Raw genomic sequence first — 13,823 nt, 5'->3', positions numbered from 1 at the left:
CTCACAGACTTACGGTTGCCTGGGAGAAAGGATGGGAGGAAGGGACAGCTAGAGTTTGGGATGGCCATGTACACACGGCTGTATTTAGAATAGGTAGCCATCAAGGACCTACTATACAGCACAGGGAACTCTGCTGAAGGTTATGTGACGGCCTGGATGGGAAGGGAGTTTGAGGGAGAGTAGATCGTGTGCATGTGTGGCCGAGTCCCTCTGCTGTCCACCTGAAACTGTCACAACACCGTCAGTCAACTATTCCCCGAGACAAAATAAAAAGTTTTTTCTTAAAAAAAGATGGGAGGGCGTTGGCTCTTCCTCAAGGACCTAGCCTCAGAGATAAACACCACAGCACGTTTAAACAAACGTTTTCCTTCCAATTTGCTTACTCTTTTGTCTGTTTGTTTCTTAGGGCCCCTCTGGACCACCAGGAGAGAAAGGTCCTCCGGTACAGTATGACTTAAATACAGGGCTGTGTCTTGATGGGAGAAATGCGCTAATCAAAGCCATTTGAAGTTGGAGGGGCCATCAAAGACAGTAGTTTAAAAAAATCTTTAACGTTACACAGTGCAGACTCTCCAAGACCCAGGCACTCAGCTGCGGAAAGGTGGAGGCGGGAGGCGGGTCGTGCTGTGCCGTGAGCTCAGTGACAGCCGGGGAGACCGGCGCTGTCTTTGCTTTTTGCCACCTCTGCTTCCCTCTAGACAGACAGCTGTGGTTTCACGCATGTCATCACATTGCCAGAGGAAGCAATTTTGAATCCCGGCTTCACTGCCCCCAGCCAGAGAGCCAGGAGCCCATGAGGGCGCACTCTTAATCTGTGAGGAAGGTCTAGGAAGATTTTCTATAGGAAGTGAGATCCATAATTGAAAGATGATTTGGGCCGACTCCTGATACCGTCTGGAAATTATCAGTAGGATGGCAACGACTTTCCAATAAAAATTAGTTAACAGTCACCTGAGTGCCGAGCTCTGCACAGGGCCTCTCGCATGTCAGTCTGTCCCGTCGGCGGGCCCCCGAGGCTGGTAACCGATCCTGTGCCCGGGGTGAGCTCAGGCCCGTCTCACTGCAGGAGTAGGAAGGGGGCCTGCGAAGGGGCCTGGGCAGTCGGGCTCACGGGGGAGGTTTTCCAGAGTGTTCTCTCTGTATGTTGAAGACAGCCGCTCCTCAGCCCCAGGCTGCTCTCAGGGACTCACGTTCCATCAGGCTGCTCAGAGTACCAGACGGTTTGACAAGGAGAACCGACCCCAGGAAAGGGGGCCCTTGGTTTGTGTTTTAACTGTTGGGGGATGTCTTCTTTTTCTTCAGGGATCTCGAGGCCCACCTGGTTTTCCCGGCCCCCAGGGACCAGCTGGCCAGGATGTAAGTAAAGGCAAGGGGTGCAGGTGACCCCGCCCTCCCCTCTCCCGGCCTCCCTTGAGCAGGAAACCCCTGGAGGAGCTGTTTTCTGCACTGAGCCCCGCCCGCTCCCCCAGGAGCTTGTTGTGTGTCTCTGGCTTCTCCGTTCACTGTGACCTATAAGTGTGTGTTGTCTGCTTGAGCTCCTTTTGCTTCTGTGTGATGCTCTCAGAACCTTTTAAGTTCCTGGGTGCATCCCACACAACACCTCCTGCTGTTTCGCCCTCCTCTTTTTCAAAGTCGGTCCTTCTGCCTGTGTTTGAAAAAGACAGCCGGAGCTGAAGATTAAATGTGTATGTCCACATGTGCACACACACGTACGCACGTTCAGTTTTGTGTTTTGGAAAGGGCTTCTGAGTGGGGTGGCTCACTGCTCTGAGCATTGGCCCGGTTGATGTACCCTGAGAGGCTCGGGGTCTGCAGCTGAGGTCGGAAGCCGTGGGCTTTTGTTGGTGCCAGTCTTGACGGACGGGCGATCTGTTTTCTCCTGAGCAGATAGAGAGGTTGGGGAGAGGCTGGGCAGAGTGGATCAGGATGACGTGCTTCGCAGAGTTAATGTTTGCTTTCTCCCTTCTTTTAGGGTGCACCAGGAAATCCTGGAGAAAGAGGGCCTCCTGGCAAACCAGTATGTCATCTAACTGTTCTGGATGAATCTTGACCATCAGGGGTTCAGCCAGAATAAAATGCAACTCGGATGGCTCAGGAAGCTTTAAGAAGGGGCTTTTTACAAAGCTGTGGGCAGAGGGAACTAATCAGAGGTGGCTGTGATGCCCAGAGATAAACACGGAGGGAAGCCAGTACCACCTTGCGCTCATCTTCAGAGCCAAGAGAAAGCCGGAACGGTGGGGAAGGGACTGCTGGATGGGAGCGGAAATTGCGGGTTCAGAGTCACTGCCAGGAAGCCTGGCCAGAGGCTGGGAGGGAGCAGTGCCCCCCACCCCCGGTTTCCCCGTGTGCCTCTCTTTGGTCCAGCTCGCCTGAGCGCCAGAGGCAGGTGAGGCCCCTGATACACCCCCAGGACTTGGAGCAGGACTGAGAGGGATGGATGGGGACCTGGGGGTGAGCAAATGGGCAAGAGCCACTTGTCCATGGCTAGTTCCTCACTGGCCCGTGTCCTGCCCTTTTTCTCAGTAATGTCAGTTCCTTCTGGTTTCCCCCCTTTTAGAGTAGAAACTTTGTTTCTTCTCTCGTAAGGAGAGCTACAGGAGCTTGTGCAGGACGAGACAGTCCTGAGCATCTGGTCCCAGGCATCATGGCTGTGCTCTCGGCTCCTGCAGGCGTCCCTCATGTGCAGTGCATCAGCTCTGGGAACCCAGCCCCCAGATTAAGTTACCAACACCAGAGATGCTCCGAAGGCTTAGCCACCTAACCAGGCTACCGGTGGGCCCTCCAGGGAAGGAACAGTGAGGATGAGCGGGTCTGGGTGGGCAGGAAGCTGCTGGGAAGATACAGGAGAAATCAGCCCTTTGAAACCTGCTGCCCGAGGAGGAAGAGACAGTGGCAGGCCTGGGGAGTCCGAGGCCTCGAGACTGGCTCCGGAAACCAGGGAACTCCCCTGGGCAGAGGCTCGCCCTCAGCATGGCTGGCTGTCTGCGCTGGGAGCCCGGCCTGCTGCAAGTGCCAGTCAGGCAGAGACCCAAGGCCTGGAGGCCCCTGAGGGTGAGAGCGTCTGTCTCTGCCTCGTCCAGGCTGCTGGGCGCAGCAGACACCCAGAGGGGCATCCTGGTCTCCTAGAAGGGTCCTGAAACTTCATTAAGACCTGCCAGAGGGATGACTGAAAAGTCTTGCTGGAGGTTGGGGGTACTTATTCACATGCTCCTCCTCCTCCACGGAGTCAGATTTACAGCAGCCAAATAAAACTCCAGAATCCGCCCCGGTACCCAAGTGCCAGGCCCTGGTGAAGTGGGTGGAAGAGTTAAGGTTCAGGCTAAGGGCTGAAGGGGGTCCAGGTGACCTCTGCCAAATCCATACCTTGACACCTCTGCAGAGAGAAGTGTGTCCGCAGAGTCCAGCAGACTGGATTGGCTAACCCTGACGTCTCGCAGCTGGTTTCCAGCAGACAGAGAGCATCGGTCTCTCTTGACTCCCTTTAAGTTCACAGAACACACTCCTCCAATATGGTCCCGGGTACTGCTGAGTTGCTGTCAGGGTCTCTGGTCTCGATAATCAGACGAGTCACATTCTCAGGGGTCTCCAGGACTCCCCTCAGGTTCAGTGACTCACCAGAAGGACCCCCAGAGCTCGGGAGAGCTGTTACACTCAGGATGATGGTTTAGTCCAGGGAAGGAGCCCCCGAGACATGAGGCTGGGCCTCCATGTGTCCCCGCCTCACACTCGGCTTTCCCAAAAGTTGTGTATGATCCGAGTCCACGGGGGTGACCCTGAGTGGTCTGAAATTCAGCAGGGGTTGCCATTGACGGACGCTCACCCAGGCCAGGCTTGCCTTCCTGGGTGGACTTGGTCACTCCACCGTCTCCCGCCCTCCCAGAGGTCAGACTGACACTCCCTGGCCCCAGGCCCCCCCACCTTAGGCGACACTGTTAACTACATGGCCCAAGGCCTAGGTAAACATAGGCACTCTTCTCAGGCAGGGCATTCCAACGACTTAGTAGTCATCTCTCCAGAGCATCTGGGGCCATTCTTTGGGATGTGCAGAGGCCTCTCCTGCGGTCACCAGCCCTCCGAAGGTGGACAGTGGGCCCTGGGTGGGGTTCCTCCAGGGCTGCACCCCTAGAATCCCTGTAGCAGGAATCCCTGGTCTATACTCGGGTGCTCTAGAAAGCCTCTGGTGGGGATTCTTGTGCCTAATGATTGATTAAGGTGACGCCTGTTAAGATGGAAGGAAGCAGGGCATGGTGGGCGAACAGGCAGTCGAAGTTGTGGGTTCAGCCGGCATCCAGCCTCGGCCTGACCCCACCGGGAGTGCTCGGGTGTGAGCAGTGAACAGAGCTGGCCCATCGGGAAGCGGCTCTCACTCACCTGCACGTCAGCCCATCAGTGGCTGTAGCTGGCGTCTCTGTGACCAGCCAGCCAGCGTCCTGGCAACAGGTGACTGGTGCCCAGGAGGTAATGAGGGCCTGGGCAGGGCACAGACTGTCTCTCTGCACCCCTGCACTTCCCACCCATCAACCACCGACTGGCCATGGCCCCCGCACCGGCCTTACTGCTGTGTGTTCAGACCTCTCTCAGGAGGCCCACAGAAGTGGGTCACAACAGGGTATTGATTAAATTATCCCCAGGGCACACTGTACCTAGACGGGAAATCCACCCCTTGTTCTCGCTCTCCTAACTGATCCCCAGCCGTGCTCATAGAGCTCTAACAACTCTACAGAGGGCTCAAATGTCAGCAGAAAAATAACCCCCAGAATACAAGGCCAGCAGTATAAAAATATCCCAATTTGTAAAAGAAAAAAAAACCTCCCAATTTGGATTGTATGAATCTTATGTTATTAACTTGCCAGGGGAAAACGTGCAGTGTCAAAGTAAAACCCCTCTCCCCTTTTAAAGTTTTACTCAATTAGCATGTGGCACAGGTTGGCCTTCTTTCCCGGGGTTCTGGTCTCCAATAACTAAGGGTGTTCTAGGCTTTGTCCAGCAGGTGCAGCCTAGGCGAGCTCTCTCTGCAGGCCAGGGGCCCCTTCAGAACCTCTGACTCTGACTCAGTCCGACCCCAGTCTCTCTCAGGTGGCGTCCTCTTACAACCCAGGGCAGTGATTGAATACTTGAGCATTTCAGCTCAGGAAGCATGGCGTACACCCAGTCAGTGCCAAGGTTATCCTATGCAAACTTACACAATGCCTCTGCCACTGTCTGCAGCCACAGGATGTGGCAGAAACCCCATGGAGTCAGGGAAAGTGGGGCAGCCAGGAAATTGTCTCTGTAACAGGCTGGACTGGATTCACAGTTCATAAACCTGAACTCAAACTTGATCAGAAGGAACCAGCCACCACAAGTCTGATTGTGGTCACCGGCTTCCCACATTCTGGAGGAAACCTGGCCCCTTCCCTCTGGACAGTGGGCTCTCTGGCGCTCCTTGTCCACTGCAACTTGCAGAAGTTTGCAGAGTAGCATGTCGGTCTCCAGTCCTTACTTAAGAATCCCTCTTCCCCCCATTCTCCACTCCACTTGGGCTCCGGGCTGGCCACGGTCATTACACGCCACTTCCCAACTCACCGTGGGTTTGAGTGTGAACTCAGTGACCTGCAGACTCCTTCACACCTTCAGAGGCTTTGATTTCTGAACTCTCCTTCCTGAAGTTAGAGACTTCCAACTCACAAATGAATGAGGCTTAAAATGCTATTTCACCTGGGAGAGCTGAAGGAATTGCTTTAGATTCATACTAGATTGTGAATGACTGTGGCAGCTATTACCCACCTGGAGTAAAGGACAGCCTGCCCCTTTGTCTTCTGCAATACCCATAGGACCTGCTGGTGGTGATGGAAGGGGAAGGAGGGGCCAGCAGGAGAGAGAGAGGCCCAGAAAGACCAGGACCAGAAAGTCTGATGTTAGTTAGGACTGCTCAGAAGAGTCTGCCTGTGGTTCCCAAGTGTGGGGCGTAGACCAGGCTCTTTGTGTCCTGTGTAGATGGGTCACCTGTTACAGCCACATTTTGAAGTCTGCTGGCTGCAGAAACACGGGATATGCAGTGTGCATGCATGTGTGTGTGTATGTATTTATTTATTTTTACTTTGACAGGGCCCCTCTTCAGTACTGTCTCCAGGGGACGTAAATCTCTTGGTGAAGGTAAAAACATAAATGTGCATGCATTTTGAGAGTTGTGACGGGGAGACTGGTGATGTCAATAATATGGTCTTTTTTTTTTTGGTCTGAGCAACTACATTAGAGTATAAACAACTATAACAACATTTCTTGAGAACATGCCGTGCCAGCAATGTGCTAAAATCCACTGTCCAGCACAGAAGCCACTGGCCACATGTGTGAATTTAAATTTAAGTTTAATGAAAAAAAAGATTCCAGTCTTTGGTCACACTAGCTATATCCTAAGTACTTACTTGCTACCTGTGGCTCCTGGCTGTCTTATTGGACAATAAGATCCGTTGTCACGGGAAGTCCTTCGGGGTGGTGCTGTGGTTAATGCTTCATGTGCATCTCTTGTATCTGCAGTTGTTCCAGGAGGTTGGTACCGTTTATGTTCTCATTTTGCTTGTTAGTCGCTCAGTCATGTCAGGCTCTTTGAAACCTAATGGTCTGCAACCTGCCAGGCCCCTCTGTCCATGGGATTCTCCAGGCAAGAACACTGGAGTGGGTAGCCATTCCCTTCTCCAGGGGATTTGAAGACTATCCTGGTGTCTCTACGGTGCAGTCAGCACATCCAGCGGTTAACTGGAAGGTTGGTGGTTTGAGCCCACGCAGGGATGCGTGTCACCCTTTATATGGCTTCCCCAGTGGCTCAGACAGTAAAGAATCTGCCTGCAATGAAGGAGACCCAGGTTTGATCCCTGCATCGGGAAGATCCCCTGGAGAAGGGAATGGCAACCCACTCCAGTGTTCTTGCCTAGAGAATCCCACGGACAGAGGAGCCTGGTGGGTTATAGTCCACGGGGTCGCAAAGAGTCAGATAAGACTTAGTGACTAGCACTTTGTTTGTTAGAAACCTGAGTCACCATGAAGGTCAGCGACTTTCTGGGAATAGAATCCAGTCCTCAGTGAGTCCAGAGACTGACTTTGGACCCCGCACAGGACTGCATCCTGGGGTTTTGAAAAGACAGACCTGGGCAGAATCCAGCAGGTTGGGTGGGGATTCTGCTGGTGCCGGGTCCAGGGCAAAGCGATGGAGTGAGCTGCTGGGCCCTTGGCCAGGCGGAGTCTGGATCCGAGTGCAGATGGAGCTCATTGTCAGAACCACGGCACAGGAGCAGGGGACGTGAGCTGAGAAGAGCTCAGTTGAGATAGGGCGTGGAGAATTGGCTGCCTGGGAGTCGGCCAGGGACCTCGGGTCTTGGACGGAGAAGAACGGGGGAAGGCAGGACCGAGCGGGTGTGAAATCTGTTTCTGGAAGAGCCATCTTGTGGCCGCGCATGTGGTGGACCCTTTGCTGCCTCTCTTCTCAGCCTTGGTCTGAACTCTGGATGGAGCCCGGCCCTGCCTTTTGTGCGACTGCCCCTTCCTCGTCTCCTGTCTTCTAAAAACCTCTTGGGAGACATCTGAAAGCACCTGGTTCTTGCGTGAGAGCAAGGGAGGAGAGCAAAAGAAAAAAGGAAACCACAGAAGCCTGGGACTTTTCATCTCTCTGCACATTGAGATGCCTTGCTGGAAAATGATACATTTTATTTAAAAATGAGGAGTGGAGCAATCTTTCTTGATTTTTACTGACAAGAGGGAGATTTTTTTTTTTTACAACCAGGACATGGCAAGAAATCATTATCTATTGATTCAAGTCTTATTTAGTACACGCTTTTCAGTCTAGGTGATTTTTCCCTAATTCGGTCCCACTGGAAGGCTTTGGGTTTGCCTTGGTTCTTGCCCCCCACCTCCCCTCAAGGACTCCAGCCTCAAAGTGTCCCAGTCTTTAAGGCAGGGATAGCAGGAGTGACTGCTGTGTGCTTTACGGTTGCAGCATTGAGACAGACGTTTAGTCAAACCGATACTTCTGAGCTGCAAAGGATGTAGCCATGATCCTCTGAGCAGCCAGGAACTGCAGAGAGAATGTGCGCACCTACCTTCAGGGAAGCACCTGAGACTCCCTAGCCTTCCAGAGCTGCGCTTTGCCTGGAAACTCTGCAGACGAGAGCCTGGTCCTCGTGGTTTGCCCAGGTCTGCAGCGTCACTGCCCTGCCTCCCTAGTGTACAATCACCCACTGCCATCTTGATGTTGGTTAAAGCCTGATGGGCTGTCCAGTCCAGGCGGCTGGTGGGGGAGACCCTCTCTTGCTGAGAAGGCATCTTTGATTACAGAAAATTTGCCTCATTCTGGTCATTGGAAGACTGCCTAAGTAGAGACTTCATATTCTAAGAGTTCCTGTTTACTGAACTTCCATGGTTGGATCTGTGCCCGGGGGGTCATCCTCAAGGATGAAACCTCTCCGATGAACGCCTCTCCGTTAGACAAAACCCAGGATAAATATTATTTCACCCAATTCCTGCCAACAACCCAGTTACTGTTGTTGTTCAGTCGCTCAGTCATGTCTCACTTTGTGACCCCATGGACTGCAGCACACCAGGCTTCCCTGTCCTTCACCATCTCCCAGAGTTTGCTCAAACGCATGTCCATTGAGTCAAGGATTCCATCCAGCCATCTCATCCTTTGTCGTCCCCTTCTCCTCCTGCCTTCAATCTTTGCCAGCACCAGGGTTTTTTCCAGTGAGTCAGCTCTTCATATCAGGTGGCCGAAGTATTGGAGCTTCAGCCTCAGCATCAGTCCTTCCAATGAATATTCAGGGTTTATTTCCTTTAGGATTGACTGGTTTAATCTCCTTGCTGCCCAGCGAACTCTCAAGAGTCTTCTCTAGCACCATAGTTAGAAAGCATCAATTCTTTGGTGTGTAGCATTCTTTCCAGTTCACCTCTCACATCCATCCATGACTACTGGAAAAACCATAGCTTTGACTATATGGACTTTGGGTACTATTACCTGCTGCCTTTTGCAGAGCAGGAGGTGGGCATGGATGGGCCAGACACTTGTTCAAGGTGACAGAGCTGGACGGTGGCAGAGTCAACGCTCGCTCCCAGTGTGACCAGCTCCTGTTCCTCATGCTCTCAACCCCTCTGCTATGTGACTTCATCTTTGTGTGTATCCAAGCTTCCTGATGCAAGACAGGCAGCTAGTGAGTTCCTTGGCTGTCAGCTAGAGGTTTGAGGTGTGGGCTACACACTTGGCATGAACATGCACTGAGGGTTCAAAAATCCAGCAGAAGTTCATGTGAGATGATCTAGAGATGGTTTCTGTGCCTGGCTAGAGATTGCAGAATCCCTGCAGGTTTATGCAGTTTTGAGCGCTGCTTTGTCTGCTGTCCTGCACCAAATACAATGACACAAGGTTTGCTGAAAATTTCTCAGGAAATAGGAAGGGGATGGAGGCAAAGGGGAGTCTGCATTGACACTTTGGAGCTTGCAGCTTGCTAGATGCTTCACACATATTAAATTTTGCAGTGTCTCCTAAGGTAAGAGAAAGAGCCTTGTTAACAGATATGGAAGTGGACTCAAAGGAACTAAAGTGGCTTGCCTGAGATGACTCAGTTAAGTGGAAGAGTTGGGAGCAGAATTGATGATCAGGGTCATCTTTCTGATCTGCCAGTGGGACAAAGGAAGATTAGAACTGAAACCACAGGGATGCACATGGCAGCTGAAACTCCTGTGTTCTCGCCATGGATTTCTCCCCAGAATCTGAGATTTTCATCTCACAGATAGGGAGACTGAGGCTTGGAGAGGTGTAGCCATGACTGCAAGTGGGCAGAGGCTTCACTGTGGTCTGGGTGAGCCCATCCAGCTGGACACAGAACTCTGGCTGGTGATGGGGAGGGAGAAAATTCCACCTATGGGTCCTCTTGAGTTCCTGTGGTGGGACTAAAAATTGACACAAGTCATTAACAGGAGCAAAATAAGTTTTAATTTGTGCACATGGAGGTCTCCTAGAAATGAGACCTAAAAAGTGGCCCAAACAGGCAGCTTTTATACTTTGTAAATAAAGACATAAGACATTTGTGAGGAACTGACAGGGCAAAGAAACATAGGCTTTGGGTGCTTACTTAGTGAAAACTTTAAGCAGAGCTTGGGTTCAGGATAGTAAATTAAAAATGAAGATTTATACAGGCTTCTTGGCCCTGAAATCCCTGTTTCTGGGGATAAAGGTGTCCTCCCACCTCCAAATGCAGGGAGGGCTCCTTTCACGAGAGGTTTATTTCCCGTTTTTCAGTTTATTTCCTATTTTCAGTGAGACAGAAGTATCAATGTCTGTCTTACACTGGCCATTTCTTAAGTAACTTTAATTCACAATAATTAATATGCCACTGAGACATGTTTGGGGGCAGTCCGCCTGGGTCCCAGTGCCAGTATCAAGATGACTCAGGTGTCCCAGATCGGGAGGGACTGGGGTCCCACGGGCACCAGAGCCTTGGTGGGAGAGCGGGTCGGGGGCTGGTCTCGCCCCGTGAGCACTGGATTCCAGGACCAGGTCCGTATGTTAAGTCCAGCCCCCCCTCTAGAAAGTCCGGGGGCTGCCCTGGCCATCAGGGAACAGTACTCACAGAACATGTGACTAAGACACACTCAGGCTGACTTATCCACACCAGAAATTGACAAGAAATTGGAAAGTAGTGAGGTTTTGTCTCAGACATGATCGCTTTGTGCTGTGGATCCCACTGCACCCTCCAGGTCCACAACATCTTAGTGTCTGGACGTCCTTCTGTAACCAGCCTAGCTCTGTTTCCATGCATCCTGTGTCTGCGGTTGCCCTATTTCACAGATGTATCCTAAACAACTATAGAGACAGTCTAGGAATAAACGAGTTTCTCCCTAGTCTGTCACCCTTCCAAACAACAGCAATTGAGAACAGTGCCCTTCAACTTATCTCATTTGCCGTTTCTTCACATACCCAACATGTAGCAGCCTCAGCATTTCAGCCAGCTTCTGAAACCACCCACTAAAGGAAGATGGCTCTAAGCGTGCGGAGATCAGTGGTTGGTGGTTGGGTCAGCTGGGCCCCTCATTACAGAGCTCAATTTGCTATAAATCGGACACACAGAGATAAAGCAACTCTACTTCTGTCCTCAGAGAGCTCACACATTTTTTTTTTTTCGGCTTGGTGGGGAGGGCATGGAGCTATAAAGAGACTACTTCAATAGTGAGACAGGAATATCCCCAGTGTGAAGTAATCAGGAGGACTTCTTGGAGTAGGACATCTCTAAAGAAACATCAAAGACTGAGTAGGCATGAGCACCTAAAAGGAAGGCGGACTGCCCAGAGTTGCTTTTTTGTTGATGAAAGCCCATCCATCCTGAATTAGAGATCAAGATGAGTGCTGGGTAACCTGAGACACCACCCCCGTGAACGTGAGCAAGTCTGCCGACCTCTCCAGTGGAGCATCCCAAGGGCCGGAATTAGCACGTTTGCCTCTGTCAGTTGCTGCCATGGATCCATGAGCTCTTCAAGACGCTGTTTACTGTGGTCTCGAAGCAGAAGAATGCAGCGCCCAACAGCAAGGGAGCCACTGGCTGAGTACGTGAATTCATAACAACAGCCGAATGCTCTGGAAATGATCTGGCATTGTTCTGAGAGCCATCCTTGTTTTACTTTATTTAACTTTTGTCACAAGGAGGAAATAGGGGAAAAAGACAGGAGTAGAGTGAAGGCATGGAAGGAGCACCATGGTAAAGAATCGCCTGCAATGCAGGAGACACAGGAGACATGGGTTGGATCCCGGGGTCAGGAAGATCGCCTGGAGGGAGACATGGTAACCCACTCCAGTACGCTTGCCTGGGAAATTCCATGGACAGAGGAGTCGATGGGGTCACAACGACAGCAAAACGAAGGAGCAGTCCAAGACGCTGGGGTGTGAGTTGGATGAGAGTGTGGTCAAGCCAGTGAATTTCATTTGGAGTTTACTGTGCTCCGAACTGTAAGATCTGGGGATGACACAGACAAGCTCGAGAACCGGTTCCCTGGGCCTTAAATTCACTCCAGGGACAGAACTCACCTGCCACAGAGCCGAGGAGCAAAACTCCATCCCAGAGAACCTTGATTAAATAGCTACTTTGGACTGAGAAGAGCTTCCTTTGTGGCTCAGCTGGTAAAGAATCTGCCTGCAATGTGGGAGACCTGGGTTCTATCCCTGGGTTGCGAAGATCTCCTGGAGAAGGGAATGGCTACCCACTCCAGTATTCTGGCCTGGAGAATTCCAGGGACTGTATAGTGCTTGGGGTTGCAATGAGTCGGACATGACTCAGTGACTTTCACTTGGACTAAGAAGAATGACAGGTGATACTTGGTGTGTGTTACAGTGAGCAAGACCTCGTGGAGCGGGGTTGCCTCTTGCGTTCTTGATTTTGCCTCTTTGTTCAGAAACCACTGAGATAAACCTGTGAGACAGAGAATTCAACTTTCAGCATTGTTTTGTCTCTGGCTTTAGGGACAAAGCATGCTGTTTCTTACAGTGCTAAATGCTTGCTTTAAATCTGTACCGTGAATGTGTTTAGATTTCACAGACATCGATACATGTACTTTCGACGTCTTGGTCTTGGGCTACATTTCAGCCGTCTGGCTGGAAGTAGGGAGACATGCAGTGTTAATACAGATATATCAATGCTGAAACCTAGTTTAAGAACAAGAGAGAAAAACGTTTGACACAGGCTGTGTGGGTAATGACTCCATTTACCCGTTTGCTTTTTCGTCATTTGCTGGCTTCCTCCTGTCTGGAGGGGTTGGAGCTATGGGGCACCTTTTGTTTTACAAGTAACTGTATTATTATGTTACTCTTTCTCTCAGGACGTGTGCAATGACTGTCCCCCAGGCCCCCCAGGCCTTCCTGGTCTTCCAGGTTTTAAAGGGGACAAAGGTCTCCCAGGAAAGCCAGGGAGAGAAGGCACAGAAGGGAAAAAGGTAGGAACAAAAGAGGAGACTTAGTTTTTATCATTGGGATGAAATGAAACATCTTGGAAACTCCAGCACTGCCTCTCTGGTACCCGTTGGGAGGCGAGGATCATTGGGGTCACCTTGGGGACTGGTTCCTGCTCCAGTCACCACTTTGGGGGTGGATTATACCTGTGAATGCACAGCCACATACCCTATCACTACCCGCCTATATTCTTTGCTCAGACATGCTGGGGGGTGAGCAGGGACCTGGGAATCCCATGGGAAATCAGTGAATGATATGGACGTGGACATCTTGCTGATGATGCCATATGTCGGGTCCAGACACTTACTCCTGCTGTTTTTTTTTTCCTCCCTGTTCTTCCTGCTGCAGGGGGATGCTGGGCCCAGAGGCCTCCCAGGGCCCCCAGGAATAGCTGGACCACAGGTCAGTGAACCGTCATAAAACTCATGTGTATCTGTTCTCATCTCACTGGTTAGCCTAAGTTTGAGGAAGAGTGATGCCCGGTGTAAAGGGATCATGGTTTTCAAATCAGAAAACCCATGTTCAATGTCTCTCCTTTGCACTGGCTGTCTCAGTGACCTTGGGAATGGGCACTTGAACTTGTTGAGTCTCAGATTGCTCATCTACAAATACCCGAGTGGTTGAAAGTACAGATGAGCTACTGGGTGGGAATGTGTGGTGCTGGTTACAAGGTGAACTTTGGGGTCAGATAACTGAATTTGAGTTGAGTCACTGCTGCTGTGTGACCTTAGGCAAAACCTTTGACCTTTCTGGGCCTCAATTTCTCCACCCACTAATGATGTGAATAAAAACAACTGTGGAGAGACATGAGAATTGAACATATTGTACAGAAAAAGAACTTAGCACTCGATAAAAGGATTAT

The 13,823-nt window shown here is 51.2% G+C and overlaps 1 protein-coding gene across 1 annotated transcript in view; it reads left to right on the top strand.

Annotated features, from left to right (window-relative positions):
* COL22A1 (collagen type XXII alpha 1 chain) overlaps window positions 1–13,823 on the top strand; it is a 221,714-nt gene that overhangs the window by 164,567 nt on the left and 43,324 nt on the right. Inside the window, 6 exon segments of the mRNA XM_065902959.1 lie at window positions 407–442; window positions 1,303–1,356; window positions 1,973–2,017; window positions 6,088–6,135; window positions 12,832–12,945; window positions 13,310–13,363. Of these exon segments, the coding sequence (XP_065759031.1) occupies window positions 407–442; window positions 1,303–1,356; window positions 1,973–2,017; window positions 6,088–6,135; window positions 12,832–12,945; window positions 13,310–13,363 (351 nt within the window).

The sequence above is a fragment of the Muntiacus reevesi genome, chromosome 12 (assembly GCF_963930625.1).
Source record: "Muntiacus reevesi chromosome 12, mMunRee1.1, whole genome shotgun sequence".
Lineage (NCBI taxonomy): Eukaryota > Metazoa > Chordata > Mammalia > Artiodactyla > Cervidae > Muntiacus > Muntiacus reevesi.
This window is presented reverse-complemented; position numbering and strand designations above follow the sequence as displayed.